Source organism: Nyctereutes procyonoides, unplaced genomic scaffold (assembly GCF_905146905.1).
Source record: "Nyctereutes procyonoides isolate TBG_1078 unplaced genomic scaffold, NYPRO_anot_genome, whole genome shotgun sequence".
Taxonomy (NCBI): Eukaryota; Metazoa; Chordata; class Mammalia; order Carnivora; family Canidae; genus Nyctereutes; species Nyctereutes procyonoides.
The window spans coordinates 36,864,383-36,882,706 of record NW_026575139.1 but is presented as its reverse complement, the minus strand read 5'-3'; the positions used below and the strand labels follow the sequence as shown (position 1 = coordinate 36,882,706).

Below are 18,324 nucleotides of genomic sequence, written 5' to 3'. Positions count from 1 at the left end.
TGTACCTTAGTAAGAATAATAAAAAGGCCACAAGGTAAGAAGGCACATAGAATTCTATAGAAAACATATTTAAATGAATCAGACAGTTGCTAAATAAAGAACAAGGATGTGAAAAAAAGTACCAAAATTCCAATATTGGGTGTTAGATTGCCTGTTTCAGTGTTATTAATATTGACCATAATAGACTCCTGATAAAAATCATTACTTTTAAAATCCTACAAAAAAGTAAAACTTCGTTGGAAATAACTATGTTCACTTCCTGTTCAAACAATAAAAATAAATTAAACAGTAAGAAAACATTTTTCTTTTCAGTTCATATGTCTGAAGTGTAAGAGAAACATATACAGCATAAATAAAATTCACTGTAATTCCTCAAATCCTTGCTTATAGGATTAATATATTTACACTCATACTGAAGTTTGTTTCAGAGTTTTTAGTGGAGTTGCAAACTTTCTCAGCCCCACTGGACTATTAGCAAGCACATCTGGAAATGTGTAGAGACAAATCAAGACTTTCACAAAAATGCCGAAAAAAAGAAATGCATCTATTCAAAAATAAACCCTTATAGTAGTGCGGAGTACCATTTATGCTTCTTAACCTCATCAATGCCCATGGAGTAAGAGTAAACAAAAATAACCGTATTGTTTCTAATGCCGATGCCAGGTGTATACAGTTTTACTTTAAAGAACTCTAGAGTTCCATTTGACCTTAGAATTATATTAAGTCAACCAAATGATACACTTTGTCTTGATAGATTTCATCTTGTTCCTTTGTCTCCATCTATTTAAAAGAGAACATATGTGAACCAAAAGGCTGCAGCAATGCAGTTCTACTCTTGTATATTTAACTGTGATCTTCATGCAGATCAACCCAGTCTCTTGAATGCATTTACTCACAAAACTAGTGTTTCCCTGTAAATGGGAAAATGCTTTATGTCCTCAGGGCTTCGTGAAAAGATCTGCCTGCTGATGCCAGGAAAAAGAGAGAGAGGGAAGAAGGAAGGGAGAGAGAGTGAGAGAGAGGGAAATAAAGTTTATAAGTCTTGCATATCTTCATCCAATTGGACAGTTTGGAGCTTGGCAAGGTCTTTTTTGTCTGTTTCCAGGTCTTCACAGACAGTCTCGACCATGCCCTCTAGGACGTACTTGGATTTTGAGTCCAGCATCATTAAGTTGCTCGTGGCTTTGCCCTCAGAATTTAAGAAATTCTCTTTTATATTAGCTACTGATTGCAGAACCAAACGATGTTCTCTGACAAAATCCTGGTGCACTGCCGGGGAAGGGTGACCCACCTGGTCTTCGGCCGTAGGAACAATTTCCCCAAGGGAGGTCTGGGTCATGGGGACGGACAAGAGATCTTGACCGGTAATAAGGGAACAGTTCTGAAGAGTTGCATAGTTAGTGCTGCTGACAGATGTCACAGTAGATTTGCTTGCCACAGGTGCAGACATTGGCTGGCTATCAGCAAGGTCGGGATTTAGCTCGGTGGGATTTAATAAGGTGGGGGGAGTCAGGGGAAAATTGTGAGTTGGGGATACGTTAACTAATGAGGCCAGTGGATGGAGGCCGCTCCCCGAGATATTTTCAGAAGACAGGTTTGCATTTATTTGTGCATTCTGATTGACAGGCATCAACTGAGAAAATACCAGGCTCCTCTCCAAGCCCTCCTGTTTAACAGATCCCATAGTCTGGCCTGAATTTGGAACAGTGTATACCACAGCACTGGGAGCAAGAGAACTCAAGAAAACCTTTCCTTGCTGGACTGTGGTGGACTCACTTGTAAATGTGCTCCCATCTGAAGTGCTTGCGTTTACTGAAAGATTACCTAAAAAAGATAAAGTAGAGATTATCATTGATGGAACTGAAAGGGAAAAAAAAGATACTTTTTTTTACATGCATGATTTTTCTCAGGTTTGGTAGAATCACCTGGTGCACTTAAAAACTACAGATTCTGGGGTGCCTGGATGGTTTAGTGTTTGAGTGTCTGCCTTTGGCTCAGGTCTTGATCCTGGAGTCTGGGATGGGGAGCCTGCTTCTCACTCTGCCTATGTCTCTGTGTCTCTCATGAATAAATAAATAAAATCTTTAAAAAAGAAAAAACAAACTACAGATTGCCAGGCTCTACTCCTGAGAATCTCAGTAAGTCTTAGAACAGGGGTATTTTAAACTTCTGAGTAAGTCTGATGACACAGTGGAAGTGAGAACTTCTAAACTGCTGGTTTAGAAACCGAGTGTGAAAAAAACATTTTTTCCCCCAGGGTCTAATTTCAGTCAAATTTCTGGTTCATTATTATCAATTTGATTTCTCTCAATCAGTTGATAGTCGTAAGCTAGCTCTGCCAGTTGGAACTAGAAAACACAAATGCAAAATAAAATGCCTTTGTCTGGGGACAAGTTTGGTATCGGACACAAATGGCAATGTAGAAAATCCCGTAAAATGAGATGCCCTGGGGCTTGAAGTTAACCATATAAGCCTGTACAGACAAGTTTCAGACTTTCACTACACTAACCATAAAGTAATGTCAAGTTAACAAAACACTGAATAGTTTTTTCTTTTGCTGTGCCAGTTCTGAGCTTTCGGTGTTGGCAGTGATAGGAAAAATTAGGGATAATAATGAAATGTACTTCTATAATTACAGATTAACATAAATAACTAGAGCTAATGCTTCTCTCCAAAAGGTTTGTATTTTGAGGCTCTCACTATAATGGTCTGCAGAGACCAGAAATAGAAAAAGACATGTAAGTAGAATGCTGAGAAGATGTTCAAAATCAGGTAACTCAGACAATGGAAGACGAATTCCACCCTTCCCCTCACTCCTACCAGCAAATAAAACCCTTTTCTTTTTGAGTCTTTACGTAGGCACAGTGAAATGCTGGCAACTATCTTGCCACTGAAAGAAAGGTGGTCCTGAGGGAATTTTGTGACAGAATTATTCATCTGATCTTGAATTAGATGTTCAGCAAACTATTATTTTGAGAAAATAGCTTAATTAATTAAAGGTAATTCACCTAAGATATTACACTCCTGAATTAGAATAATTGTGATTATATTACCACCTCTACTGAAAAACAAATGTCACAGGGCTGTTTATACCTCTTCCCAACACTTTTTAAGCATCTTAAATGCAAAGGAATGTCTTTAAATGGAAAAAAAAAAAAGAAAAACACTGTATTTAAGCTTGAAAGGAAAATTTAACCAGTACAAAAGTTTTCTTCATGAAAATACTGGTGTTAACAATACTTATATGTATGTTTGGGCTCTTCCTTACCATAAATGTTTGTTCCAGGCCAAACAGATGAAAAGACTTTTATTTAATTTCAACTTAAGTATAGTTTAGAATTCTTGTTGGCTAAAAAAAAAAAAAGAAAAAAAAAGAAAAAAAAAGAATTCTTGTTGGCTGATAAACTGTAGCAAAATCATCTGAAATATTTATTATGTTATGTGTATGTATTTGTGAAAATGTGTATGTATTTGTGAAACTATTTGCCTGTGTATATGTGAAGAAAATGATTAGTTTTTTTTTTTTTTTTGAGAGGAACCCTAAATAATATGACAGGACATTTTCCCCAATGGCTATTGAATGTAAATAAAATAATATTTTTGAATGTGTAGAAATTATACATAAATAAAGGAGGAAAAGCAGATGTGGTCCCAAACTTGATACTCAAATATAACTGCACCTGAATTATAAATTGGAAAATTTCAAAATCAGTTTAAAAATCCAAATGAGGGCACCTGGGTGGCTCAGTGGTTAAGCGTCTGCCTTTGGTTCAGGTCATGATCCCAGGGTCCTGGGATCAGGTACTGCATTAGGCTTCCTGCGAGGAGCCTGTTTCTTCCTCTGCCTATGTCTCCGCCTCTCTCTGTGTGTCTCTCATGAATAAATAATAAAATCTTTTTTAAAAAAATATCCAAATGAAGGATGTCTTGGTGGCTCAGCAGTTGAGCGTCTGCCTTGGGCTCAGGGTGTGATTCTGGGTCCTGGGATCGAGTCCCACATTGGGCTCCCTGCAGGAAGCCTGCTTCTCCCTCTGTGTCTCTGCCCCTCTCTCTCTCTGTGTCTCTCATGAATAAAAATAAATAAATAAATAAAATCTTTAAAAAAGATGTAGATATTCTGGGTTTCCATGTAAGTCCTAAGCATTGAGAGATAATCTACCTTGCCTACACATTTTAAAGCAAGGCTCAGTATTCATTTTTGACAAAGCCTGGATCCCCAAATGCTTTATTGAGAACTGTAGTCCATAATTACTATAAAGGAACATTGCTTCCAGGTCATACCTTTAATGTACCCAGTGTAAGGATTGACAGCTTTGTCATTTGATCTTAGCTATTTTCACTGAAAATGCTATTCTTATTCATATTAAATGTCCCACTTTAAAAATTAGTTATTAGTTGTAATAATTTTCTATGGTAGCGTATTTCTAGATTACATGTGAAAAGTATTTCAGCTTTTCTTCTCCCCCAATGTACATACCATGCTTTTTGTTCAAATTTGTTGTCTTTAAAATGTTATCTACTGTTTGGAAATTTCCTAAAGAGAGAAAAGGGATTAGAGCCACATTAAATTATTATAAAATGAAGCGCTTTGACTTTCCTTGTGGTTTTTATATTTTTGTCTTATGTTGGATAGTGACTCAACCTAATCCTTTCTATAACTTCGAACAATGAAGAAACATGGTATGCTGTAGGAGTTTTGTGTTTTACTACGCTTTACCTGGGAACTGATCTTATGGAATTGAAATGTACTCAACCACATTTTTTCCATTAATGCCTCTAGCTGAAGTAGATCATAATTGTGGAAACAAAAAAGGTCGTGCATAAATGGATAGTTTTTTGATAAGGCCATTTTACAGGAAGCTGAGCTTTAAGGCAAACAGTTACTTATTTTGGTTTCATAGAAACCTGGAGTTTCAGACTTGCTTACAAGAAGGCAAGCATGCATTAACACCCCCTCACTCCTAAGTTTAAGGGGCTATGCAACCTCCACTGCTATTCTAACCATTCCTGTTTCTGTATCTAGAAAAATGACACAGAGCCATGACTTGCTTAAAGTCAGTGAAGAAGTGGCATATCGGCCTCAGGCTTCCCAAATTTCAGATTAGTGTTTTCTTTAGTATACGGCCCTTAGTGAAGCCACAAACATATAAAATTAGACTAACAGTTGCCTTCCTAAATAAACCCATATATTAGGGGGGTGAGTATACTGCAGAGCAACAGACATCCAGTCACATATTCCTCTGGTTTTCCTTTAGGACTGTTAGCTTTAATTATAGTAAGAACATGAATCAAACGCAATTGATCCAGTCTTTTTAGCTTGCTCTTCTAAAACACTTCTTGGTCAAACAGAAAATGCTTAGGTAAAGTGTATGTATTCAAACCAATTGCTTGGACTAATTTTGTGTTCTTAGCAATATTATTAATTTTTAATCTTAAAATGTCAAGCAATGGGTTATTCTGTAAGCACCAATTGACTTATCATATTTCTATAATTGTAGAACTGGCAAGATTTGCCATGAACTGTATTTTTCCAGTCAGTTATTAAGAAAATAAAAGCCCATCTCCATGATGCCAGGGAACCAACCAAGCTGGATGTTACACGGGTGTTGTGAAGAAGGAGGAACAAATCAAGGCTATTCTGCAGCTGTGGCAGCCAATGAGGTACCTGAACAGTAACATCAATCTATAGCTCTCACCAAATGCATCATCTACAGCAGCTGGCTAAAACATTCACTGGTGCATTATAGTACCGAACGAGACTTTTACCTTGTGAAGCTGCTACCGAAACAGAAGGCAGCTGCAGTGGAGAGAATCCAATGCTCCCATTAAGGAACTGGCTGTTTGTCCCGGAATTGGGAATCTGGACAATGCCATACTGGTTAATTTGCACTGGTGTAGTAAAAGTCACCACAGAGCCTCCATCCTGGGAAGCCACCGTTTGAATGCCTTCTCTTTTTACCTCAGTGCTGGGTATCAGCCCTGGGAATGACACAGGGGCACTGGGGCTGTAGGAAGTGGTGGCTGCTGAGTTAGCTGAAGAACTCTGGAGGACTTTGAATTCCTTCACATCCTGGGAGGTAGACCCCAGTATGTCACTCATGGATATACCATTGCTCACAATGTTTGACGCCATTTTTGGTGGGTTCAGTGACACTGCCTGTGTATTTCCCACATTTAATCCATTAAGGATGACTCCATTGGGTCCCTGAATGAAAGAATTACCATTAAGAAAGACAGGTGAAGTACTTGCAGGCACCAAGCTTCCGTTCAACAAAACTCCAGAAGAGCTTAATGAGATCTTAGCATTTCCAATTTGTTGCATGTATACTGGCTCCATGTGACTGGGAAGGCTGAGGTTGGTGACACTATCCGATGAACCGGAGAGTGGATGAGGAGACAAGTCCTCATGGCCCTTGCTGGATTCATCTTCAGTGCTGGGATTGCCATCTGACTCACTGCAGAGAGGGGGAAACCAAGACATTCGGAAGGTCAGAGGGGATGACATTCTGCATGATGCCATTTGTTTAGAAATCCAGCCTCTAACTCCAGTAAAGTCAGTATTTAAAGAAAGCAGAGCAGGAAGTCTTTAGTCCTGTTTAAGCTATGAGATCTTTCAGCAGATTCTGACCACAGAGAAAATGTGGGAAGATAAACTCTCCTATCCCCATCATTTCACCGGTAATAAATTCAGGGAAAGTCCAGAGATCAGGAAGATGTAAATTCAGCTAATAGAGAATCGTACATTCATTTTTTATAGCCGTGAAGTGACTCGTTCCTGTTAGATACGCCGCTACCTATACCACAGAAAAAACTCCCTAGATGAGGTGGCCAGTCTTTCCTGTTTAGGAACGCCTTCCCCTCCCCTCAAACCAATTCAGATTAGTGGGATGTTGGAGGTAAATGAAACTGCCAAAGGAGCAGGAGGTGCAAAGTGTTCAGTATTGTTTGCCAGTTAGTTAACAAGAGATCATTTTCTCACCTGCTCCCAAACTTCTACTCCACCAGACTGACAACTCTCTCATTCAACAAAGTGGCTGTCCTTGATGTAGGAAAGGCACTTGCAACCCAAGAACTGTTATGTGCAGTCGCCTTTGAATCCAAAAGAAGCCATAGGGGCCTATTTAACACACATCATCCAGTGCCCTGGTGAGGTGGGAGGGAAAGGGTGTGGGTCACTCAGCAGTCTTGTAACCATCAGACCCCTTCCCCAGCAGCCTCAGTCCTTCTGCTGCTCCAGACAGGGCTGTGTTCCTCAGCTCCCCGACTTAGGGGGAAAGACCAAATCCGGGGAGGGGTAGTGGTGGGATTTCCCATCTGGTCTGAGGCTGGGCGGGGGGGAAAGGGGCAGTGAGCCGGCAGTTTGGAAGCGTGGTGCGACTTGGCCCCGTAGAAGATCCACATCCCTTGCAGTGCCCGGCGGTCGGTTCGCTTTCATGCGGAGGGGAGGGGATTACTCGGGCTTTGGGCTGCGGGGCCAGGAGCGCAGAAAGCGCTTTGATTTACGAGCTGAGGCTGAGCCGCCGTCGCCGTCTGCGAGGGTGACTCACCGGGGGTGCGGGTGGGAGGTAGATCCGGAGAGGGGCCTAAACCAGGCAACCGGGCCGGGGGCGGGGGTGTAGAGTTGGGGGTGGGGTGGGGACGCGAAGCCGGGAGAGTGTGGCTGGGGAGCCGGGGAACGCGCCCAGCCCAGCCGGGGAGCGGAGGCTGCAGGGCAGCTGGCCTGCGCGCCACGCCCGCTCCCCACCCCCTGCCTCTGGCCCCGAGGATTCCGACGGAGCTCGGGGCGACTGGATCCGCGGCCGCAGGCCGGCGCGGGGCTCCCACCGGGCCTCCTCTGGGTCTCCCCGCAAGTCTGCGGCAGGATGCACGCAGGTCGCAGTGCGCGTTTTGTTTTGGTTACCGCGAGGCCCGGCTCGGACACACAGCGCCTCCCTCCCCGGCCTGGGCGAGCGCGGGAGCCGTCGGGCCCCGGTAGGGGCGCAGGGGCAGGAGCGGCGAGGGCGGGCCACGGCGGCTTGTGGAATGCGCCGGGTGATCGCCTTCGCTCGGCCCAGGCGGGCTCCCCGGCTCCCAGATTCCTTCCCTGAGCAGAACCTTCGAGTTGCCTTGGGTTCTTTCGGTCCTATGCCCGCGTGGCTGGAGACACCATCTCTTTAGGCGACCTTCTCCTCAGTTCGCTCAACAATACACAAAAACACCCTCCAGGTGTCTGACTCCACAGGACGCACAAAAGCGGCGGAAAACCCGATATTTTCCACCAGCTGGGGTCAAAAGCTCTGCCAGTCCAAAAGTTCAAACCCGCCAGGGTGGGCACTCTAGGAGGCGCGGAGCTGATCGCGCCCCCGCCCCGAATCGCGGTCCCGGGGGGCGCCACGCAGGGGCCGGGGGCCGGGGAAGCAAGCCCTCCAGCCCCACTGCCCCGGCGGCGCTGAAATCCGATCCGAAGGAGTTCAGAATCAGGTTTCAAAACACGGCAGAGCCCCGCCGCACCAACACCCCACGTTGCCGCGGCCGCGAAGGGAACCTCGGCGGGCAGGGGTAATGATTAACTCTGTCACATAAAACCTCGACGTCCCCAGCCCCCCCTTCCGAGACGCTGCCCCCACCAGCCCTCGCGTCCCTCCCGAGCCACCGAGGCGACCGCAGCGCAGGCAGGGGTGGGTGTGCGGGGGGTGGGGCGGGGGGGGCGGGGAGCGCGTGCCCGCGCTCGGCGCCGGGACCCGGCGGAGGTGCAGACCCCGGCCCGCCCGGGCGACCTCCGGGGGCCTGGCGCGGCGAGGCGAGCTGCCTCTCGGGCGCCTGCACGCGCCCCTGCCCGCGCCCCTGCCCGCGCCAGAGCCCGGGAGAGGGGCAACTTCAAAGCCAGCGGGATGGGGGTGGGAAACCGGGCGGCAGTGACCAGCCGGGGTGGGGGCGGGGACTGAGACCCGGGCGGGCGACGAGAAACTTCTGGGGGGGAGGAGGGGCAGGGAGGGTAAAGGGGGAGGGTCCCCCCGCCTCTCGCCGCCGCCGCCCCCCCAGCCCCCGGTCGCCGAGAGGTGGGGGGCGGGGAGAGGTGGGCAGCCGGACCGGGCTGGTGGGGAAGGTAAGCGCCATGTTTGCGAGCACTTGGGAGGAAAAGAAAGCTGGGAAGGGGGTGGGGGAGAGGAAGGGGGAGGAGGCGGAAAGTTGGCGCTCACCTTTTGGACTGGGTCTCCGAGGGGTTCCGATCGCGCTGCCGGCGGTTCTTGAACCAGTTGCTGACCTGGGTGAGGGAGAGGCCGGTGATCTTGGCCAGGTGCCGCTTCTCGGCGGGCGAAGGGTAGCGATTCTGCTTGTAGAGCTCCTTGAGCGCGTTGCGCGACTTCTCCTTGAAACAATACACCGTCTCCTCGCCGTCCCAGATGGTGCGGGGCAGCGGGAATTTCCTGCGCAGCCGGTACTTGTCCACGGCGCCCAGGGGCCGGCCGCGGGCTCGCTCGGCCTCGGTGTAGCGCGCCTTGTACCAGAGCTGCTGCAGCAGCGGGTGGTTGGCCGACTCGAAGCTGTGGCTCTCGAGGATGCTGTAGAGCTCGGGGTAGATGCCCTGGTGGAAGGCCACCAGCGCCCGCGCCTTCAGCAGGCTCTCGTTGCCACGTAGCAGGTCGCTCTGGGGCAGGGACCACAGGAACCGGGCCAGGCGGTCCAGGTTGCCCCCCTGCTGCAGCGCCTCGCACACGCAGGCGACGTGGTCGGGCGAGAAGGCCAGCGGGGTCTGCGCGGCGGCGGCGGCGGCGGCGGCGGCGGCTGCGGCTGCGGCGGCCGCGGCGTGGTGGTGCCTGCCCAGAAGTTCCGAGTGGAGTTGTACCTGATTCGCCGCCGCCGCTGCCCCTTCCTCCGCGCTCACCCTGGCGGCGGCGGCGGCGGCGGCGGCGGCCGCGGCGTCCCCCGGCTCCAGGGGGAAAGGGGCTGGAGCCGGGGGGCTCAGCCCCGCCGCCGCGCCCCCCGCCACTTCTTGGGGCGCCTCCTGCCCTTCCGAGGCGCTCTCCATCCCATTCTCCTGCTTGATGTCCGCCGCACTTGCGATCTGCCCGGTGGGGGAGGAAGAGGACATTTTTTGTTGTTTATTTTCCTCCCTCCCTCACTCCCTCGCACTCTTTTCCTCTTTCTTTCCCCCTCTCTTACTCCTCCTTCTTCGTCTCCCTCCCTCCTCCCCCCCTCCGGAAAGCCCACTCCCTCCCTCCCGGTTTCGGCTGGATCTGGCCGATCAGGTTTCCCCCGGCCACGCAGTCACCATTAAGATAGCCGCTAGAGCAAAGTAGTGTAAAAGGATAGCAGCTTTCTGCCGTTCCCCCAACGTGACTCCTCGGGTTGCTGCATACTATATGGCACTGGCGGCCGGGCCGGCCCGGCCGCGCCACCTCATTGGCTATTTCACATTCAGAGGGAGGTGGAGACAGGGTTTCTATCCCTGTCGATCACCCGCCTCCCTCTCCACCCCTCGCCTTTCCCTCTCCCCCTGACCCCCAGGCACCTATACCTGGAGGGAAACACCGACATTCTTTTCAGGCCAGGCTCCTGGGCGGGAAATTACCTACTGTGGCCTGAAAACTGGACAACAGCCTCTTTCAAGAGAAGAGTCCCTAGGATTCCAGCGGGAATATTAATTGTGTGGCCTTAAGGTCCGGATACTAAACTCTTAACAAAGAGACCACCGTGGAGCATCCAGACGACAAAATTTCAAAGAAGCCGGTCCAGGAACTCCTCTAGGTTCCTAGTCCCCCTTGCCTCCCTTTCCAAGGTGTCTTTGTTAACGATTTTTGAATTCAAAAGGGTCCAGAATAGAATGTCGCTAGGGAAGGTTCCGAGGGGAAAGCATTTATGGTATATGGAAAAGGGGGTGGGGTGGGGAATACTTGAAAATCTTAAACGTATAAATAGCTCGCTGAAAAGGCAAAAAGGAGAAACCTTCAAAAAGCAGTTAACCTTCACTCACCTGGAGGTCTGGCAACACAGCTAAGTTGAACACAGTGCAACTAAGCATATAGACTTTGTAATCGGTGTGTTTGCCTCAGTGAACGGGGTGGTAGAGGTCTAAGCTTCAGATCATAATGAAAATTTTAGTATTGTGTATGGACAGTTTTTACGTACGTGTGTGAATAGTTTTCTGGAGGTGATATTCCTGGTAGAATCACCATTTCTAAGTGCAGGTGTCTTCCAGGAGATCAATGCAGGATCAGCAGCCCTTTCAACAGCGTAGACAGATGGAAGACTGCCCTCTGGTTTGAGGTGAAATGCCTGGAGGTGGAGTCAGCTGCTGTTTGCAGTCGTCTCTTTCGTGGTTTGCATGAGGTCTTAACTCAAAAAAAAGATGAACCCATCTCGCCTCTCCGATTTCTGTTGGTCAGTTAGTTCCGCCTGCTGGTGTTCTTTCTCAAAATCCAACATTTTAATGACGTCATCCTAACATCATCCTTCAGGGTGGCTTTACATTGTTTTGCTTCCCAGTAACCCATAACTGCCTATTTCAGCATATTATAAAGCAGCTGTTTAGGTTACCTCCTGTCATGATCAACTTGGTGAGGTTTTCTTTCTTGTGGAGGGGCTCATTTTATTGCTAGTCAACCGAGATGGCATTTGATTTGAGACTTGCTTTTGCACTGCCCTAATGAAGCCAGTGCTGAAATTTCTGGTAGGTTTAGAATTCATAGTCAAAAGGGCACCTGGGGGGCCTCAGTCACTTAAGTGACTGCCTTCTGCTCAGGTCATGATCCCAGGATCCTGAGATGGAGCCCCACATGGGCTCCCTGCTCAGTGGGGAGACTGCTTCTCCCTCCCCTCATGCGCTCTGTCTCTCAAGTAAGTAAATACAATCTTTAAAATATATATAATAAAATGCATGGTCATAGAAAAGACCACAGGTTTACACCCCATTGGAAATATCCAATTAGATATCCAGCTCTAGGACAAGATTTGAGATTCATAACTTCCTTCAATTTTAAAAAATTTACTTTTTATTTTAGAATAATTTTGACTTATAGAAAAGTCACAAAAAGAGTACAGAGAGTTCCCACCTACTTTTTACCTAGTTTTCCTGGATGTTAATAACATCTTACATTACAATGATACATTTGTCCAAATTAACATTGGTGCGATGTTATTAACTAAACTGTAGAATTTATTTGGATTCACCAGTTTTTCCTTTGATGTATGTCTTCTATTTCACAATCCAATCCAGAATACGACATTGCATTTTTGTTCCTTGAATTTTTAAAGCTTATTTATCGGAAGAAAAAAAGCCAGCTTATTTATCAGAGCAAAGTAGACTAGAGGTAGTATGGCTTAGTGGAAAAAAATGTGATTGTGATACTTAGCTATCAACTACTTAGATGTAATTTTAGTCCTAGCTCTGCCATTTATTAGCTACTTGTCTTTAAAAAGTGGACAGGATTGTTGTGAGGATTAAATAAGGTGTGACAAAAAGCACCTGGCCTGTAATTAATCTCTGTTAAATGTTTGTTATCCTCCTGATGGGGAAAAGTAGGAAACTTTTTAGTTGGATATATCTAATGAAAATTCATTTGGCTCTATTATAGAGCAATCCAATTTCAGGTCATAAGAATCCTCTTCAGGCTTATTATCAATTAAATATAGTGTGTATATTTGGAAAACCATATATTGGGTTTCTTCATGTCTTCTTTTTTTTCTCTTTTCTCTTTTTTTTCTCTTTTTTCTCTTCTTTTCTCTTTTTTTTTCTCTTCGTGTCTTCTGAGCATATCTTTGGCCTCCATAGAACCAAGTTCAACATATTACATAAAAGCAGCAGTGGCCTTTTATGAATTCGGAGCCTATGGCTACATTGGTATTGTGTAGCTCCAGGAGGAGATTCCTATTGAACCAGAAGTGAACTGCAACACAGAGCTCTGGATTCCTTTAGCAAGCTGAACCTTGGGCTCATTCTGGCAGCAACTCTAAGTGGGACCGGAAGTCCTCTACTTAAACACGGTCAGCTCCTTGAGGGTCTTTGGAGTTAATCTCAGAACACTGGTTTACAAATGATTTGTAAAATTGTTGAATACTTCTACTTTTTATGTCTGCCATGCAGTAAACAGTTGAGTCTGCTGTACTGATATGCCACCTAAAGTGGTATTGTGATTTGGGAAAACAGAGTTGATGCCGGGATTGTGTGAGGGTGCAAATCAACCTGCTTGTTTAAGATCTTTTTCTTCCTGCCTGAAGATAGTGATGAGTGTATATGGAAATCTTTTGCCATTTTCGTGTATTGAAGAAAACCTGTCTCGGCACAGATTTTACTCTTTGCCTGAGTATATTTGCCACCGAGAGTAGAGATGTCCTTTTTGAAGGCTGACTTTGGCTACCTTTATAGGGGGATAGATAGAGGGAAGGCCTTCATAACTGTATGTTGGTGGGTTCTTTCTATTTCAGAAGCTCATGTACTATTAGGAGGTTAGATTGTAAAGTAATCTCCCAGGTAGAGGGGGTGTTCTTTTGTTATTTAGTGATCAATGGTTGATGATATTTAGTCAACATTTCTGAAGGATCATTCATTTTCCAAGTATTTATTGAGTCCTGGTTAAGTACAAGGTATTACATTAGGAATCAAAAGATAGCAAGATGAATATATTGGGGTCTCTAACCTTGAGGAGCATAAAATCTGGTGGGAGAGATAAGACACATCCATTAGGAAATACGGTAGAGAGGATGAAGGTGGTAAAGATAAACCAATTTTGGGAGGAGGAGGGCAATGAGGAGTGGATTTTTACCTGGGTCTGTAAGGACAAGAATTTTGAGAGGGCAAGAATAGAGTTCACTAGAGGAAGAGGGAATAAAGTGAGCAAAGCATAGAGCCATGAAAGTGTGTGGTGTATTTCTGGTTATATTGAGTTAATTCAGTGTGTCTGGGTTGTGGGGTTTATGTAGTTGTGTGGTAGGAGATTAGCTTAAAAGGCATGTTGGGGACAGATTTTGAAGGTCTTTGAATGGAATGCTAAGTTTGCTGTGATGTGGAGCACACGGTGGTCTGTGTCCACAGTAGTCTGTGTGTAATATCATAGCCATAGTTGATTTGTCTAGGGATGGAAGCTTCCCCCAAACCAAAACATTCAGAATCCTTTCCTGGGGTTTTTCAATTTTTAAAAAAAAAATTATTTAAGACCTTTATTAACGGGTGCTGGTTTTTCAGATTTTTATGAAGAAAAACGTAAAGACTGGTAGGGGGAGCCTTGGATGTAATGCTTGGGAGTTCTCAGTTACCAGGCTAACCATGTGGATGAGCAGTAGTTAGGAGGGAAGGTGACCTAGTGAGTCTTATGGGTGATAGTGGAGGGAGAAGATCCTGGCAGAGACTGAGTGAGTGCCAGGTTCTAGTCATCTCCCAGGTGTAGCAGCATTCTTGCCTTTTTGTGGAGATATGGATTTCCCTGGGAGCCAGAAACCTCACTTGAACTGGACTCTGCAAAAAGATGAATTTATTGGAGTCTGATACCAAACAAGGTGAAAACTGGGAATGCAACTGGTTGAACTTAAAAGACCTGTTGTCGCATTTTACTTTGCCCCTTCTCTCTCACCAAGTTGGTTTTAATCTTTCAAAGGGTTTCCCCCCAGGAAATTGGAACCAGGGCTCCCAGTAGTTCACAACTCACATTTTCTAGCTTCATTAAAGGGGTTCTACTGCTTTTCCTTTGAAAAATTCTAGGGAAGACCTCTCATTGTTAAGAGTCATATGTCAACCATTAAACCAGATGTTAAGCCCATTAGAACCATAGAAGTCTGTGGTGGAGAGTTGTTTTCCATAAGGAAGGGGTGGATGATATCTTTAGTCAAGGGACAAAACAATAAAAGTCCCCTAAAGATGAGATGAGGAAAGCCCAATCTGTATCCATAGCCTGGGGGCTAGGAAAGGAAGGTCTGCATTAAAGAAACACTGCCCCAGGGAGGTAGAATCTAGTGAGATGGGAATGCTGGAGGATGAGAAGATTTGGGAAGAGAAATAATGGGCCAGCCACTTGGTCCACTGCTGGAAAGCTGCTGTCTTGAGAAATGTAGGAAACCTGATAGTTTGGTTGTTTTTACCAAGGCTGAGGTTTCATTTGAATCAGAAATCAGGTGCTGTCAGGGCTTTCCTCTTCAAAGCTTTCTGATCATTCTATCTTAGTGAACCCCAGGAGTAATAATGACATACATTTCATAGTTTCTATTAGGTACGAGGTATTGTAGTAGGGCATTTATATATGTACATGTCATGTAATTTAATAATTGTAGCAACCCCGTGAAGTTTATTACATGCAGGAAAGTGAGGTAAGGGAGGTTAAGAAAGTTGGCTCAAAAGCATGTCTGTTGGGATGCCTCGGTGGCTCAGCGGTTGAGCGCCTGCCTTCGGCCCAGGGCGTGATCTTGGGGTCCTGGGATCAGGTCCCACATCAGGGGGCTTCCTGCGTGGAGTCTGGTTTTCTCCTTGCCTGTGTCTCTGCCTCTCTCTCTGTGTGTCTCTCATGAATAAAATCTTAAAAAAAAAGAAGCACGTCTGTTGATTTAAGAGAAGGCCAGGTTCTTCCCATTACATTGCCTCTTTTATTTTTCATTTTTAAGGATTTTATTTATTTATTTAATGGGGAGAGAGAGAGAGAGAGCGCGCGTGCAAGCGCACAAATGGTGGGGGGATGGTGTGTGGCGGGAGGTGGCAGCAGGAGAGGGAGTAGCAGGCTCTCTCCTGACCAGGGAGCTTGACCTGGGGCTGGATCCCAGGACCCTGGGATCATGACCTGAGCCGAAAGCAGACACTTATCTGATTGAGCCATGCTCCATTTTCTTTCTTTTAGATATTGCTACTGACAATAATACAGTACTGTTAATAGCGTCTGACGGTTTTTGAGTCTTACTCTGTGCTAAGCACTTTAAATGAAATATTTCCTTTAATCTTTACAAATATTGTCCTCAATTTATAGTTGGGAAAACTCAGGCCTGAGTTCAAGCAACTAGAAAGTGATGAAGCCAGCACATGAATCCAATTCTCTTGAAGCCAGGGGCCAAGTCTATAAGCACTACTTTCTACTGCCTCTAGCTCCATGAATAATGCTTATTCAGTAATAGGTCCAAGTTGCTACCATCCTTCTCTGACAGTAGTTTAAGGCCCTGGGAAAAGGATAAAGCTGGTAGCAATGTTTCCTCCCACAGTCTTCAGTGCTTTCTTTGCCTTGGTGTCAAGGTTGGGCTAAAGGTAAGACAGTTCACAGTGGTTGGGGTCTCCTGTTCAAGGACATGATTAGAGGTATCCTGATGGTAATAAACAATAATGCCAACTTAACGGATGACTTCTCAATGTAATATTGGCTAAAAAATCATTTTTTTAAGAGAAGGGGGGCGCAGCAAAGGAGGGAGGAAATCTTAAGCAGGCTCCCTGCTGGGAATGGAGCTGACAGGAGGCTCCTTCTCAGTCCTGGATCATGACCTGAGCTGAAATCAAGAGTCAGAGGCTTAACTGACTGAGCCTCCCATGTGACCCTTGGCTAAAAATTTTATTTGTTCACTGACCACATTCAGTCTTTTACTGTAAGTTTCCTTTTCTTTTTTTTTTTAATTTTTTTTTATTTATGATAGTCACACACACACAGAGAGAGAGAGAGAGAGAGAGGGAGGCAGAGACACAGGCAGGCTCCATGCACCAGGAGCCCGACATGGGATTCGATTCCGGATCTCCTGGATCACGCCCCAGGCCAAAGGCAGGCGCCAAACCGCTGCGCCACCCAGGGATCCCTAAGTTTCCTTTTCTATTCAAGTATGAAGATGCTAAAAGTTGTCTTTATGTTTAGGGAGCTTCTCTCTGAGTCATGTAACTGGTTTGGATGTGGTCGGTCTTTTTCAATAAGACAATACATAGCAGCATAAGAAACCTCCAGGTCAGCACAGCATTCGTATTGCGTATTTTAGTAAATTGACTTTTGGTTAGCTTCTGTTAGTGAACAATATTATGATAAAGCAGATGACATGATTTGTTTATTAGGTGAATCCCTGATGTCTCCATGTCTCCATACTAATATAAGCCCTGGGACCCTCTCTGTCCTTCATGAACGGATAAATAAAATCTATTTTTTTAAAGAAAGAGTTGGAATGTTCCTTTTAATGTTTTTTTAAAGGTTTGTTTGTTTATTTATTTATTTATGAGAGACATCGAGAGAGAGAGAGAGAGAGAGAGAGAGAGAGAGAGAGAGAAGCAGAGACACAGGCAGAGGGAGAAGCAGGCTCCTCGTAGGGAGCCCGTTGTGGCACTCGATCCTGGATCCTGGGATCACGCCTTGAGCCAAAGGCAGATGCCCAACTGCTGAGCCACTGGGGCACCCCCTTTTCTGTGTTTTTATTGAAAAGAGCAAATGTGCTATAAAAAGTTGAAATTATTGTGTGTGTATATAGCTGATATTCATTGTATAGGTTAGTTTGAAAAACTTTGCTTTCCTTCTTCTGATGGAATTAGGGCCAGATTACAAGATAATGCTTGGCTTAAAAATTTTTTCACAGTAAACTAGTATTTGATGCTCATTCATTCAGTCTTCACTCTACTTATTCAATAAATACCAACAAATTCTAGTTATGGCTTTGAACATGTGTCCATTATAGATGGAGGAATTTATCCAGTACAGCTGTGTATAGACTTTGCTTTGCAATCTTGATAAATGCAGTGAAGGTGGCTTACAATTGCCAAAGAGATTCAGGCTCTCAGATCTTACAATTGCTGAAATAAAGTGTATTATATTCTTGGGGGGTGTTGGAGGTTTAAGAACCAGGTGACACTGTCAAGTACCTTTGACAGTCTTGAAGTCAGTGGTTCTCTGCGGAGCAGATGCCAGATATTTATAGAAGTACCTGACATTTTAGTGAAAAATACAGCGTTTAACGTCTATATAGAGACTTATATTCTAGATAATTTTTCCAAATTTTTATCTGCGAATGCATAAGTATTTTCTGTGCTTGCATGACTGTGCAAGTATAAAGGAGAGTATAAAGCACAGGCTATCAAATTGTTCCAAAGAAAATGCCGGTCTGAATTATTGATTATGTACACAGGGCATAAATCTTTGAAATCATGGTAATGCTTCCAGAGAGTACAAGATGGAATCTATGTTTTCAGAGTTTCCTTGAAAAATACTGCTAGATGCTCGGAGACGGAGCTCTGTGTACAATTTACCATTTTAATAATCCCTCCCTGAAATCTGCCTTAAGTAGTGTGTTGGCCTACGGAAGCGAAGACCAAGCCCCCAGCCGCGGGACCAGAAAACTGGCCGCCGGAACGTTTGTGCTGCAGTGTCTCGCCCCCCCGGCCGGTGCTCATTCGTAGAGGGACCGCCTCGGCCG

The 18,324-nt window shown here is 45.4% G+C and overlaps 1 protein-coding gene across 1 annotated transcript; it reads right to left on the bottom strand.

Annotated features, from left to right (window-relative positions):
- Positions 1-390: 390 nt before the first annotated feature.
- SIX4 (SIX homeobox 4) lies at positions 391-10,072 on the bottom strand. The gene is made up of 3 exons (XM_055304279.1): positions 9,180-10,072; positions 5,767-6,455; positions 391-1,824 (listed from the first exon to the last, which is right to left on the bottom strand). Exons 1-3 carry the CDS (start codon positions 10,070-10,072, stop codon positions 1,034-1,036), a joined length of 2,373 nt encoding a protein of 790 aa, XP_055160254.1. The 3' UTR covers positions 391-1,033.
- Between the last annotated feature and the right edge of the window lie 8,252 nt (positions 10,073-18,324).

What these genes read in the sequence shown, in the direction of transcription:
- SIX4 (XM_055304279.1), bottom strand. Translation starts at nt 10,072, where the DNA reads ATGTCCTCTTCCTCCCCCACCGGGCAGATCGCAAGTGCGGCGGACATC. An exon ending in TCGGAGACCCAGTCCAAAAG is followed by an intron (nt 6,456 to 9,179) that starts GTGAGCGCCAAC and finishes CCCTCTCTGCAG; the next exon opens with TGAGTCAGATGGCAATCCCA. An exon ending in TTCGGTAGCAGCTTCACAAG is followed by an intron (nt 1,825 to 5,766) that starts GTAAAAGTCTCG and finishes TATCTTTTTTAG; the next exon opens with GTAATCTTTCAGTAAACGCA.